The sequence below is a fragment of the Mauremys reevesii genome, linkage group 5 (genome assembly GCF_016161935.1).
Source record: "Mauremys reevesii isolate NIE-2019 linkage group 5, ASM1616193v1, whole genome shotgun sequence".
NCBI lineage: Eukaryota > Metazoa > Chordata > Testudines > Geoemydidae > Mauremys > Mauremys reevesii.
Genome location: NC_052627.1, coordinates 40739123 through 40751180, shown reverse-complemented (window position 1 = coordinate 40751180; position 12058 = coordinate 40739123). Strand labels below are relative to the sequence as shown.

Below are 12058 nucleotides of genomic sequence, written 5' to 3'. Positions count from 1 at the left end.
GGCTCATTAGGTATTGGGTTGCAGGGGGCAGCCCATGGGTAGGCAGAGACAACAGGTCCGAACCCCCTTTGCCTGTGATGAGTGGCTTACACTGCCGTCCGCCCCAGTGAGCGTGGGTTAGACAGGGACTGGAAGTAGCCTAACACTGAGGTGAAGTGGGGATAGTGGGTGGGAGTTCCCCTGGGAGGGGGAGACCCTGAGGCTGTGAGGGGTACTGCCAGGGGGGCAGCACCCAAGACAAGGGCACCGCGGTCCTGAGAGGGACACAGGGCCAGCAGTAAGGCAGATCACTGGCCTGCAAAGGGTGCTCTAGATACTGGGCGAGCTAATTCCCTGAGGATGACCAGCAGGAGGCACTGCAGCGGTGAGTCAAGACGCTTACAGGGGGATATGATAGAGGTCTATAAAATCATGACTGGTGTGGAGAAAATAAATAAGGAAGTGTGATTTACTCCTTCTCATAACACAAGAACTAGGGGTCATCAAATTAAATTAATAGGCAGCAGGTTTAAAACAAACGAAGTATTTTTTTCACACAATTCACAGTCAACCTGTGGAACTCCTTGCCAGAGGATGTTGTGAAGGCCAAGACTAGAATAGAGTTAAAATAAAATAGATATGTTCATGGAGGATAGGTCCATCAATGGCTATTAGCCAGGATGGACAAGGATTGTTTTCCAGAAGCTGGGAATGAATGACAGGGGATGAATCACTTGGTGGTTACGTGTTCTGTTCATTCCCTCTGGGGCACCTGGCATTGGCCACTGTCAGAAGCCAGAATACTAGGCTAGATGGACTTTTGGTCTGACCCAGTATGACCATTCTTATGTTCTTAAGTTGAAGGCTTGTTGTTTGGCACATTTAAAATTAGACTGGACAAAAACTGCTATTTAACTGTAAGAGCCGCATATGTGATACCTTATCCATCTGGTAACAAAGAATTCAGGGTGTAAAGGTTAAATAGTTCTATTCACTTTTAATAACCATTCAGCTTGCCTCTCCACAATGACAAATACATTGATTTTTTCCCCCTATGTAGTAGCATTAGACAAAACAAGGCAATTCTTCACATTTAAATATTTTAAACAAAATTATTACAAATGGGCTTCTATATTATCCCCTGCTTTGCTCAGAAGTACTGGAACATCTGCTTCAACATTTATTCCAATCTAAATGACACGTAGGGCTCAGTCCAAGTTATGTCTGAATAAGAACTACAGGACAAGGCCATATGTTCACTTGATATTTCATAAATTCACAAATGGTATTCCTAGGAGTGCAACCTGAAGGGGAAAAAATTGGTGCTTAATCCACAACTTCAATAAGAAGATTAGATAAAACAATGAGTGCAAATAGTCATTACAGCAAGGGAGAGTTGCTGGTTCTCTATTGAACTGCGGAAATCCTTTGAGCCTAATTAACTTGAAATCAGATTGTCACTTTGAGTACAGAAGGTGGGGGCCCACAAGGATTTTAAAAAATGCTTGTAACTCCAGGCTTGTATTAAACTCCCAAGGTTACAGCTTTTCTCTGACCTTGGCTTGGTAAATGCTGCCACCACTCAAATGCAAAAAAGACCCCTTGGACCCAGGAAGGAGCACTTGGGAATTCTTCCCTGTGGGGTACCCTCAAGCCCTCTCACTCCCCCCCCCCCACCCCACTCCGGAGAAGAGCTGAGAAAGAAAACCAAGTGATTAGCTGGTAGCAACAGCTAAATACAACAACATGCACAAACCTCTTAGGACACCAAAAATCCAATCCTGTTCTTAAAAACGGTAAATTTTATTAAAAACAAAAAGGAAGAAAATACATCTGGAACTTAGGCTTTTGCTAGATTTTAAAAGAGCAATTCCAAAAATTAAGCACCCAAAATAGCTTTCTTGTGGGTTAGCTTAAAGGTTACAAGCAAACAAAAACATCTGGGGTTAGCACAGAGGAGTCCACAAGCCTTAAAAAAATAAGCAGAAATAAACCTTATCACGTCTTCCTAAACATTCCCAATTTACTTTCATATTTGGGTTGTTAAAAGTAGTTCTAGATATGATCTGATGGCTTTCATATCTGGTTCAAACTTTACACAGTATTCCTGCTTTTATAGTATTGCTAGTCCGTATCTCCTCCGGAGAACAACAGACAAAGGGAAAGTTTCTTTCCCAATTTTAAAGAGTTCTACCTTCCCATTGGCTCTTTTGGTCAGGTGCCCACTTCCTTTTCTTTACCTGGGGGACTTTTAACCCTTTACAGGTAAAGCAAGCCGAGAACAGCTACCAAGAGAGATTTTACAGCTTGCTGGCTGGCTCGATGTCAGTCAAAGGAAGCTACCCTCACCCCCCACCCCCGTCATTAATCACACAGATGATCACAGGTCTCATGACTTTGACTGTTGACCTTTGAGGGCTTGCCTTCTGACCCAGGCCATGAGTCAGGGGAAAGCCATGAAGAGAAAGTTACATCAGCTGCAGGGCAACCCATGGTGGTCTATACAAGTATGTTTCTCAGTTCCTGTGTCCTGAAATAATACTCTCCCAGCTGGACAGTAACCCCCCACCCCCACTTCTAGATTAAATTAGTTTAATAACTTTAATCTTCATGTAACTACCCCACCCAGACAAATTGAGAGATATTCTTTACGTGCCTGGAACAAACAACCACTCCTGCATATGTGATGATTCACAATTTCCAGTGCCATATGGCTGGACATAGACACCTGTCTACACATGCACAAAATAGGTTAGTACAACATAAAAATGAAATTTACTATTGTGACGAGGCGGTTCTGGCGGGACCCAACTGAGAGTGCCAATTCAGGACCAATTGTTCAAACAGGGCAGTCACAGCCCTAGGCTGGGGTTTTTCCACCTCTAAGGCAAACCAAACCAGCCAGACAAAATGGACTTCGGTCTCACCCCACTGGCTAACCATAAGTCACACAAGCAATTTCCTTAGACACTCCAGTCTCCCAGTATCACCACCAGTCCCACTTGTCCTGGGGATGAATGGTTATGAAAACCAACACCCCAATAAAAGAAAAAGGTTCTCTCGATCCCAAAGGACCAAGCCCCAGACCCAGGTCAATATACACATCAGATCTTACCCACAAATCACGCTGTTGCCAATCCTTTAGAATCTAAAATCTAAAGGTTTATTCATAAAGGGAAAAAGGTAGAGATGAGAGCTAGAATTGGTTAAGTGGAATCAATTACATACCGTAATGGCAAAGTTCTTAGTTCAGGCTTGCAGCAGCGATGGCATAAACTGCAGGTTCAAATCAAGTCTCTGGAGTACATCCCCCACTGGGATGGGTCATCAGTCCCTTGTGTAGAGCTTCAGCTTGCAGCAAAGTCCCTCCAGAGGTAAGAAGCAGGATTGAAGACCAGATGGAGATGATGCATCAGCCTTATATAGGCTTTTCCAGGTGTAAGAACCTCTTTGTCCTTACTGTGGAAAATTACAGCAAAATGGAGTTTGGAGTCACATGGGCCAGTCCCTGCATACTTCGCTGAGTCACAAGGCGTGTTTGCCTTCTCTCCATGGGTCAGTTGTGTAGCTGATGGTCCTTAATGGGTCATCAAGCAGGCTAAGCAGAGCTAACACCAACTTGTCTGGGATATTACCCAGAAGCACATCACCAACTTGAAATACAGACAGTATAGAGCCAATATACATAACTTCAACTAAAAATGATACATGCACACAGACATCATAATCATAACCAGCAACCCATAACCTGGTCTTAGACACCTTATATGACCCCCTTTACCTAAGATTTGGTGCCACTACAGGACCTTGGTTGCAACCCATGTTCTATATGGTCCCAATTTATATCAATAACGTCACAACTATCGCACCTTGAAATCGTGCTAATATCGGGGCGGCTCCAGGTCCCAGCACGCCAAACGCATGCTTGGGGCGGCAAGCCACGGGGGGCACTCTGTTGGTGCCACGGGGGCGGCAGGCAGGTTGCCTTCGGCGGCTTGCCTGCGGGAGGTCCGCTGGTCCTGCGGCTTCTGGACTTCCCGCAGGCACAGCTGCGGGAGGTTCGCCAAAGCCGCGGGACCAGCGGACCTCCCGGAGGCAAGCCGCCGAACACAGTCTGCCTGCCGTGCTTGGGGTGGCGAAATGCCTAGAGCCGCCCCTGGCTAATATGACCCACTGTTGTGGCCTACATTGCACTTGATCCACAGAGGTGGTGAATCAATTACAGCCCCCCAACTGTGGAGCCTGAATGTTTAGCTCAGGCTGTAGAGATTTAGGCTTTCAGCTTGAGATGCCACTATTTCAGTCCCTGATACTGGCCAAGTTGGTGGCTAGTCCACAGAGGCACAATTGCTAGTTAAAAATATACTATTCCAGGAGGAGGGAAACAGTGCACCCAGAGCATGGCCAAGTCTCTTCAATTCTGGACCTACAGGATGCTGGCATAGGGGTGGCTCTGGCGGGGCCTAATTTTACTCCCAGTCCATCAGTGCAGCAGTCCTTTCTATGGCTGGTTCTGGTATTTACATTAGTTATGTAAATCATGGCATTTACATTAATTATGAAAATAATATTTAGTCTGCTTTTCCCTTACTGTGCCAAAATGCCTGCTTTGATGTTGTAATTTCTGAATACTTCCAGATGTTATCAAATGCATTTAATTCTGCTGCATAATGTGTAATAAATTTTGTCATGCGATGCAAATATATCTCATACACTAGGCATATTTGCAGGCAATCTGGAGGAGCTGGAACAAATGTTTTTTGGAGGGATGTGGATAAGAGAGCATGGGTATGTCATAATGCATGTTAGAGTCATTAAAAAGTCCTAATTATGTGTTTAATTAAAAACAGAGCATACAAACTAATGCACTCGTGCATAATGCTGTGCAACAATACCATTTCAAGAATCTTACAAACATATGTTGCTAATGTGCAGCTTGTAATGTCTACAGTGTTTTTAAAGTTTTATAATAAGAAAAGTTAAGGAAAAGGCAGAATTTCTTTTTTTCTTGTGTAATTTTTTCTTTGTGTATAACTTAACAATGTTAAAGGGATCAGGGTAGCCTAGCCACATTGTGTACTACCCTTATTCCACTTGCCTTTCATAACCGAGGGCACTGTATTTTGTTTAGTTAGCATATAAGCCTTGCTTTGCATTCATGTTTGTTGAAATGGCTTGCTGCTGCTCATTTTAGGTGAAACTCACCCTGAACAGAAGGCCAGCCCATGCATCACTTAATCCTATTTATAGTCTGAAAATAGGGCTTAAATGGAAGTTAAGAAGCATGGATCTTTATGCTGGCACTGTGCAGGGGGTTAAATTTCATTTTCTGAGTCCAATCCAGGAAAGGGCCAAGTATTTCCCCAAACTGGGCCCTTTGTGATTAAACTCAAGTACACATCAACTCATGTACATCCTAATTTGTCACTGGAATGCCTGCTGCAGTTATTTGTGGCACCTTTGGTGGTGGTAGGGTATCTTCATTGAGTGGCATGATTTAGTGCAGAGTTTTGTTGGGAGGCATGTGATTTGGATTGTTTCACTATGAGATCTGGAGCTCCATAGTGCAACAAGCCATTTTGTATAATTTTGATAGTCAGCTTTTTAACTTAATTGATGAGTGATAAGTTACCATACCACGTTAGTTGCGGTTCCCTACTCAGTTTTCAGCAACCTACCTCACGCCAATGTTTGTTATGCAGTGCGATGTAATCACTCTGGGCATAGATGCCTAACTAACCCAGTACTGTTTCTCATTCTGGAGCACTGTATAACTTGAGCTTTATCCAAGGTGGCAAGGGATTTATACATGTCTATAACATCATTTCACTGTCCAAAGCATCAGAGAGACTGAACATTTCTAGTTGAAATTACTGTAATTTATATAAAACCTCTTCCAGTTCATACATTTTGTGAATGACGTTCAGTTAGTTAGCTCTACTATTAGTGGTAGCTCTGGGATCAGAACTCAAGAATGTCTGACTCTTAATCATAGGATCTGACTACTGGACAATAAACCAAATCCAAAACGTTACCCTTTCTTATTGCCCGCTCTCTTTTATTTAGTACATAGGGGAAAGAACTAACACTGATGGAAAGAGAAATACACAGTCCCTGTCTGTAAAAGCACAGAATAGAATGAATTGTTCTGTTGTCTATCCAAATTTCCACTTGCCTAATTATAGCCTTTATTTTTATGGGGGAGATTGATGGATTTGCTATATGGATGAACTATGTTCTTAAATACATTTGCAAATTGTTTATATAAACTGAAATAAATAAGTAAAGCTAATAGATAAAATATTCTTACTGCCTATGATCTTCCTGATAGCTTCAAATGGAGAAGTTATTAACTAGATCTAGAGGAAAAATGAACACCTATTGTGTAAATTAAAAAAAATTCAGACTTTTTAAAAAAATGGTTAATTTAAAAACCAATTGTTTAAAATCAGAAATATTATTGTAAATATTATCAAACTGTTTACTGAAAACTTGGCTGCGGCAAACAATTTTGATAACTTTTTTGTTCATGTTTGATTTAAAATTTCTGGAAAAAATGAGGAAAGGCACAACATTTTTCGCAAACCCCCAGAAATGACTGATAATTTTTATGCAAAAAAAATTCATTTAAGGGGGGGAAAAAAGCCATCTTACAAAAAAGTTTCTTGTTAGAAAAATCTTATACCAACTCTAACACAAACCCATTATGGTTCCATTTTGCTGATTTTGAAATTCTGTGATTCTGCTTTACTCTTCTGTGCTTGTGTGCACGGGTGAAGCCTGTGATAGGTACAGAACTAGCTCTTCCATATATTGTGCCACATAAGGAAATGGTTGACCAGAAAATAGACTCCCTAAATTCTTTCCTGTATGCTTTGGCAATATAACCTTACCATTTCCTTCTAATCAGGTGTGAAAGCATAGAGCTTGATGATGAAATAAGAAATCTGATAGAGAAGAACAGTATTGCACAGTACCATGAGAACTCTGAGTTCATTGCCCAAGAATGTGTGCTCAGACAGATGACTTCGTGTTCCCTGAAGGTAAGCAAATGTTTCTTTTGTAACAGTTTGTCTGCAAGGGAAGAAAATTGAGGGGGTATCTCCTGTTGTATTAACAAGTATACACAAACTTCCTTGATTGCTGAACACATCATATGAGGAACACACTGTAAATTCTCTCACAAAGCCACTTCCTGTGACTTAGGGAAACTGTTTAAGTGAGAAGACACTTCTCTTCAGCAGTTTCCAAAGCCCAGCTAGAGACACTAAGAGTGCATCTACACAGGGATAAAAAACTGTCAGCTGGCCTGGGTCAGCTGATTCAGGCTCATGGGGCTCAAGCTCCAGATCTGAAAAATTGCTGTGTAGATGTCTGGACTTGGACTGGAGCCCCAGCTCTGGGATGCTGTGAGAGTGGAAGGTCCCAGAACTCAGGCTCCAGCCCAAGCCAGAATGTCTTCACAATTTTTAGCCCTACAGCTTATGCTATTTGACTGAGGCCAGCTGCAGCAGCTTCCCTTTATCTCTGCGTAGACCTAGACATATTGTCCAAAGCAGCATTCTGATTGGCCAGTTGGACCTTTTGGATAGTGATATCTAGAGATGCCCGACTGTGACCTTAAACACCCACGAACATATCTAGACCCATTGTGTTCAACGGTTCAACAGTGAAAGGGGAAGAAGGGAAACAAAAATAAGGCCATTTGTGCAGATGGGAGGGGACGTTGGTGGAGTGGGAATGAGGGTCTGAAAAAGAAAAAGTGATGGTTTACGCGTCCGTCTCCCCTGAATGCCAAGCTACTTTCCACCTGGTAGTGAGAGAAGGAGAGGAAATTCTTATTTCCTGCAATGAGGAAAGGAAGGAGAAACAAGATAGTGCACCAGGCTGGGGAGAGATACAGTTAAACTATTCATTCCTGAAGGGAAGTGGAGACCCACTTTGCTTCCTTTATGACATCATAACGAGCAAAAGGATGTGGCTGAAAGGCACAACTCTAAGTATGTTACAAGGAATTACCAGGAAAATTAAACATGTTACTATGATGAATCAATTTATAGGTATTTCACAAGTAAACCATCACCTCCAGAATGACTTGCTGCTACAGCTGCTCAGGAATTTTTCAGTGAAGTGTTTTTTGTCAGAAAATTCCCATTTGTTGAAACTGAAACTTCTTTGAGAGTTCCACACCTGGGCAGACAAAACCAGTTATCCCCAGAGACAGCTGATAGTCTAGAAAAGCAGGAATACCAGAAGATGTTGGGCCTGTCTCTTAGCTCACTGTAGATCCACCTAGTAGCAATCACTGCCTTCCACCCTTGGGTAGAGAGCTATTCTATTTTTACACACCCAATAATAAACAAATTCCTGAAGGGTCTCACTAGGACCTTCCCACCAGTAGTGAAGCCAACACCTCAATGGAACCTCAGTCTTGCACTGTCAATACTTATCAGGCCACCCTTTGAACGTCTAACCATGTGCTCAATGTCCCACCTGTCTATGCAGGTCACCATCACATTGGTCAGGAGGTTGAGCAAGCTGAGGGCACTCATGGCCAACCTGCCATATATGCTACGTTTCAAAAAGAAAAGGTATCCCTTTGCTTCCACCCAAAATTCATTCCCAAGGTAATTTTTGAGTTCCACGTAGATCAGTCAATTCACATACTGGTATTCTTTCCAAAACATTGTGCCTCTAGTGAGAAGGAGAGGCTTTGCTCTCTTGACATCAGAGGAGCTTTGGTGTTCTACCCTCAAAGAATGAAACCGATTAGAAAAATGTCTACGCTATCTGTTGCTATACCAGAATGAACCTGGGGTTAAGCAATATCTACACAGATCCTCTCCAAGAGGATTCCTGGCTGCTCTCAGTTACCACATATCCCTCCCTGGTCAGGATGAGGGCCCATCCACTGGAACACAGGCAACCTCAGTAAGCATCTCTCCAAGAAGTACCTGTGCGGGATATTTGTAAGGCGTCAACCTAGAGTTCCATCCACACCTTCATGAAGCATTATGCTTTAATCTAAGCCTCTTCCTCAGACACAGCCTTTGAACAACATCAATACTTCCTGCATCCTCATACCACCCTCTTCTTTGACTACTGCTTACCAGTCACCCCCATGTGGCATACACATGGGGACCAGCACTTGAAGAGGAAATGGAGTTTACTTACCTGTAATGGGACAGGTTCTGACATGTGTGATCCCTATCTGCATTCCTCTCCCTGCCCTCCTTCCCCTCTGCCACGGATCATGGAACTATTTGTGGTAGAAAACAGTCTGCACCTCCCCATATACCCTGGTGCTGAGCACGACAGGCTTTATGGCACAGGCACGGAGCAATAGACACTACTTGAAAGATTTTTCCATTCTCCTGCACGTGGTGTGCCTGTGTACCCATGCATGGAATGCACATAGCGACCACACATCTCAAAGTAAGCTTTTTTTGGTGTGTGTGTGGAAATACATCTGTTTTGACCAAAGCTTCGCTGGGAAAAAATTTCAGATCTGGGATGGAATTTCCAGGCAGAAGAAGAGACCCCAGAATAGCCCATCAGTATCCCAGTGATTATGACACTTGGGAATGTGGGAGAGCCAGGATTAAATATCTTCTCTGACTCAGGCAGAGCAAGCACTTGAACCTGGGTCTCCTACTTTGTACCATGTGAGTACCCTAATAGTATTATTCTCTCTCCCTTTCCTGTTGGAGCTATTCCACTTTGTATAAAGTGGAATAGCTTGGGCAGAGAGAAAGACTGATGCCATAGCCCTGTGGTTAGGTGTGAGTCCAGACCAGGTAGAGTAGGGACTTGAACCTGGGTCTCCCATATCTCAGGTGAGTGCCCTAATCCACAGGGGTATTGGCTACTTTAAGGTGGATCTCTCGCTCTCTTTGTAAAAATATTCAAAAAGTCTCATTTTCATGCTGATGCAGAATGAACACAAATGTCAAAACTTTGGATATTCTTCAAGGAATTCTTGTTTTCTACCTAGCCCTACTTGCTGCCTACAATAAGATTAAGGGAAAATGTCACAATTAGAACAATGGGATCAGAATCCTCACAAAAGGGAAAAAAACTAGATGGATTTCACATGACCATTGAAATCCACAAAAATCTCTCCCCCGTCCTCCCAAAAGTGGTGAAACAAAAGCAGCACCAGGACCACAAAAGCAATGCAAAAGCATTAAACTTCTCACTTAATATACATCAGCAAACAAAAGTGGGTGATTGTTTCAGTCAGCCACTAGATGTGACCTTTTTTTCACCAAAGAGTTGGGAGTGTAGACAGGGGAAGAGAACAGAGCGAGGGTTCGCTCCCCCTCCTTTGTTCTATAGTTCAGTGTTTCACTTTAACTATGCAAATCTGTAGTATTTTCCCTCTCTTTGTATGCATTTGCACATATTCCAGTTACTTGCCCTTTGGATGTGTGTGAGGGTTTTTCATACAGTTGAGAGGGCGGTACAGTGTTTCAAGTGTACAAAAGTGTGCGGTTTTCAGGGGTGGCTCTGTTTTGCACAGCAGTCAGGCCGACTTGGTGGCATGCCTGTGGGCAGTCCACTGCTTACATGGATTTGGCAGCGTTTCTGCTGGTCCCATGCCTTCAGCATACCCGCCGCCAAATTGCCACTGAAGCTGCAGAACCGCAGGCATGCCGCCAAAGGTGGCCTGACTGCCTCCCTCACAGCGACCAGCAGGCCTCCCCTTGCAGCTTGCCACCCCAGGCACACGCTTGCTGGAGCCACCCCTGGTGGTTTTAAGTTTTTTTTTTATTTTTATTTATTTTTTTTTTAAAGGAGTGTCTTTTACTTGGTCAACTATTTACTTGGATTTACAGTAAGAGCCAGCTGTGATAAAGTCCAACAATTTTCAGTGCAGGTGGCTTAAAATGAGTGTTGGGTTGTATCAGTTGAATATGCAGGATATGATTTCTTGCTATGCTAAAGAATACGCTTCAGATGTAAATGATTTACAATAGTAAAGAATACAGTTACGAATGTCAGTTTGTGTAGCTTAGTTTATACTTCTTCCTCTATCCCTATCTTATGCTTCATCTGTGGCTTTGTACATCCTCTCAGAAAAGTCAGGCACAGATAGTAAATCATGTGAATGTTTGTCAGATTTTTACAATGTTTGAGGTAGCAGTATTGCCAACCCCAACTGTTCAAAAATCCTGTTAGACACCAAAAATCATGAGATTGGCTTTAAAATCATGAGGTTATGTAAAAATAATAGATTTGGTATTCTTTTTATTTACCTTCTGCTTTTTGAGCTTTTAGAGTGCACTGGGGTCACATTTTGAAGCTTTCTCCTCAGCCACAAGGGCTAGTAACTTAAAGAAAAGGTAAGAACGAAGGCTGAAATCACCACATATCCATTTGACTCCAGGGGCTTTAAGAAAAACAGTCATAATCATGAAACCAATGACAAAATCATGAGAGTTGGCCACACCCACAATCACCAACAGTAACTGACATATTCTAACCCCAAGGATCTAGTAAGACTGTATTTCTGGAATTGTATGTAAACAAATTCCCTTTGCTTCTTCCCCTTTTTTTTCTTTATGTAAGCTAAGTTCTTCATAAATTAAACATGTAAGGGCTGAAAGAGGCCAGTTGAGGGATGGAACCTGGATATGCAGAGTGAACAGACTGGACTCCAAGCATCAACTTCATGCACTGATCACTGCACATATTATAGTTTTTAAATTATGGAATGTCATCATGCTGTGTTACCCACAGTCCTGGGCCATCTTGGTACTAAACCACAGTGGCCCTTCGTGGAAAGTCTCATTTTTAATCTTCGCCATGTTGTGTGAGAAGAACATAGTGCCTGATTGGCTTCAAAGAGAGCTTGAAGGCGCAAGAAATGCATGAAATGGATGCAAGGGACTTACCCAATTTGGTAAGAACTTATTTCCATCTGACCATGTGATCAGCCCATATATGGGCAAATGGAAAGGGTTGAGTCATTGTATTTGAATTGCACAAGTGAACTAAATACACATTTCATCTATACCTACAAAGGGCCAAACTCTGAAGTGTCAGGTGGTGTGAATTAGACCTCTTGCCCTAGCTC

At 42.7% G+C, this 12058-nt stretch overlaps 1 protein-coding gene across 4 annotated transcripts in view; it reads left to right on the top strand.

The window, feature by feature from the left end:
* Positions 1-12058, top strand: part of TNIP3 (TNFAIP3 interacting protein 3) — a 125382-nt gene that overhangs the window by 64309 nt on the left and 49015 nt on the right. For all 4 annotated transcript variants that reach the window (XM_039541890.1, XM_039541892.1, XM_039541891.1 and 1 more), the window contains exon 3: positions 6890-7022. In XM_039541890.1, the coding sequence (XP_039397824.1) occupies positions 6890-7022 (133 nt within the window). The remainder of the gene's footprint in view (positions 1-6889; positions 7023-12058) is intronic.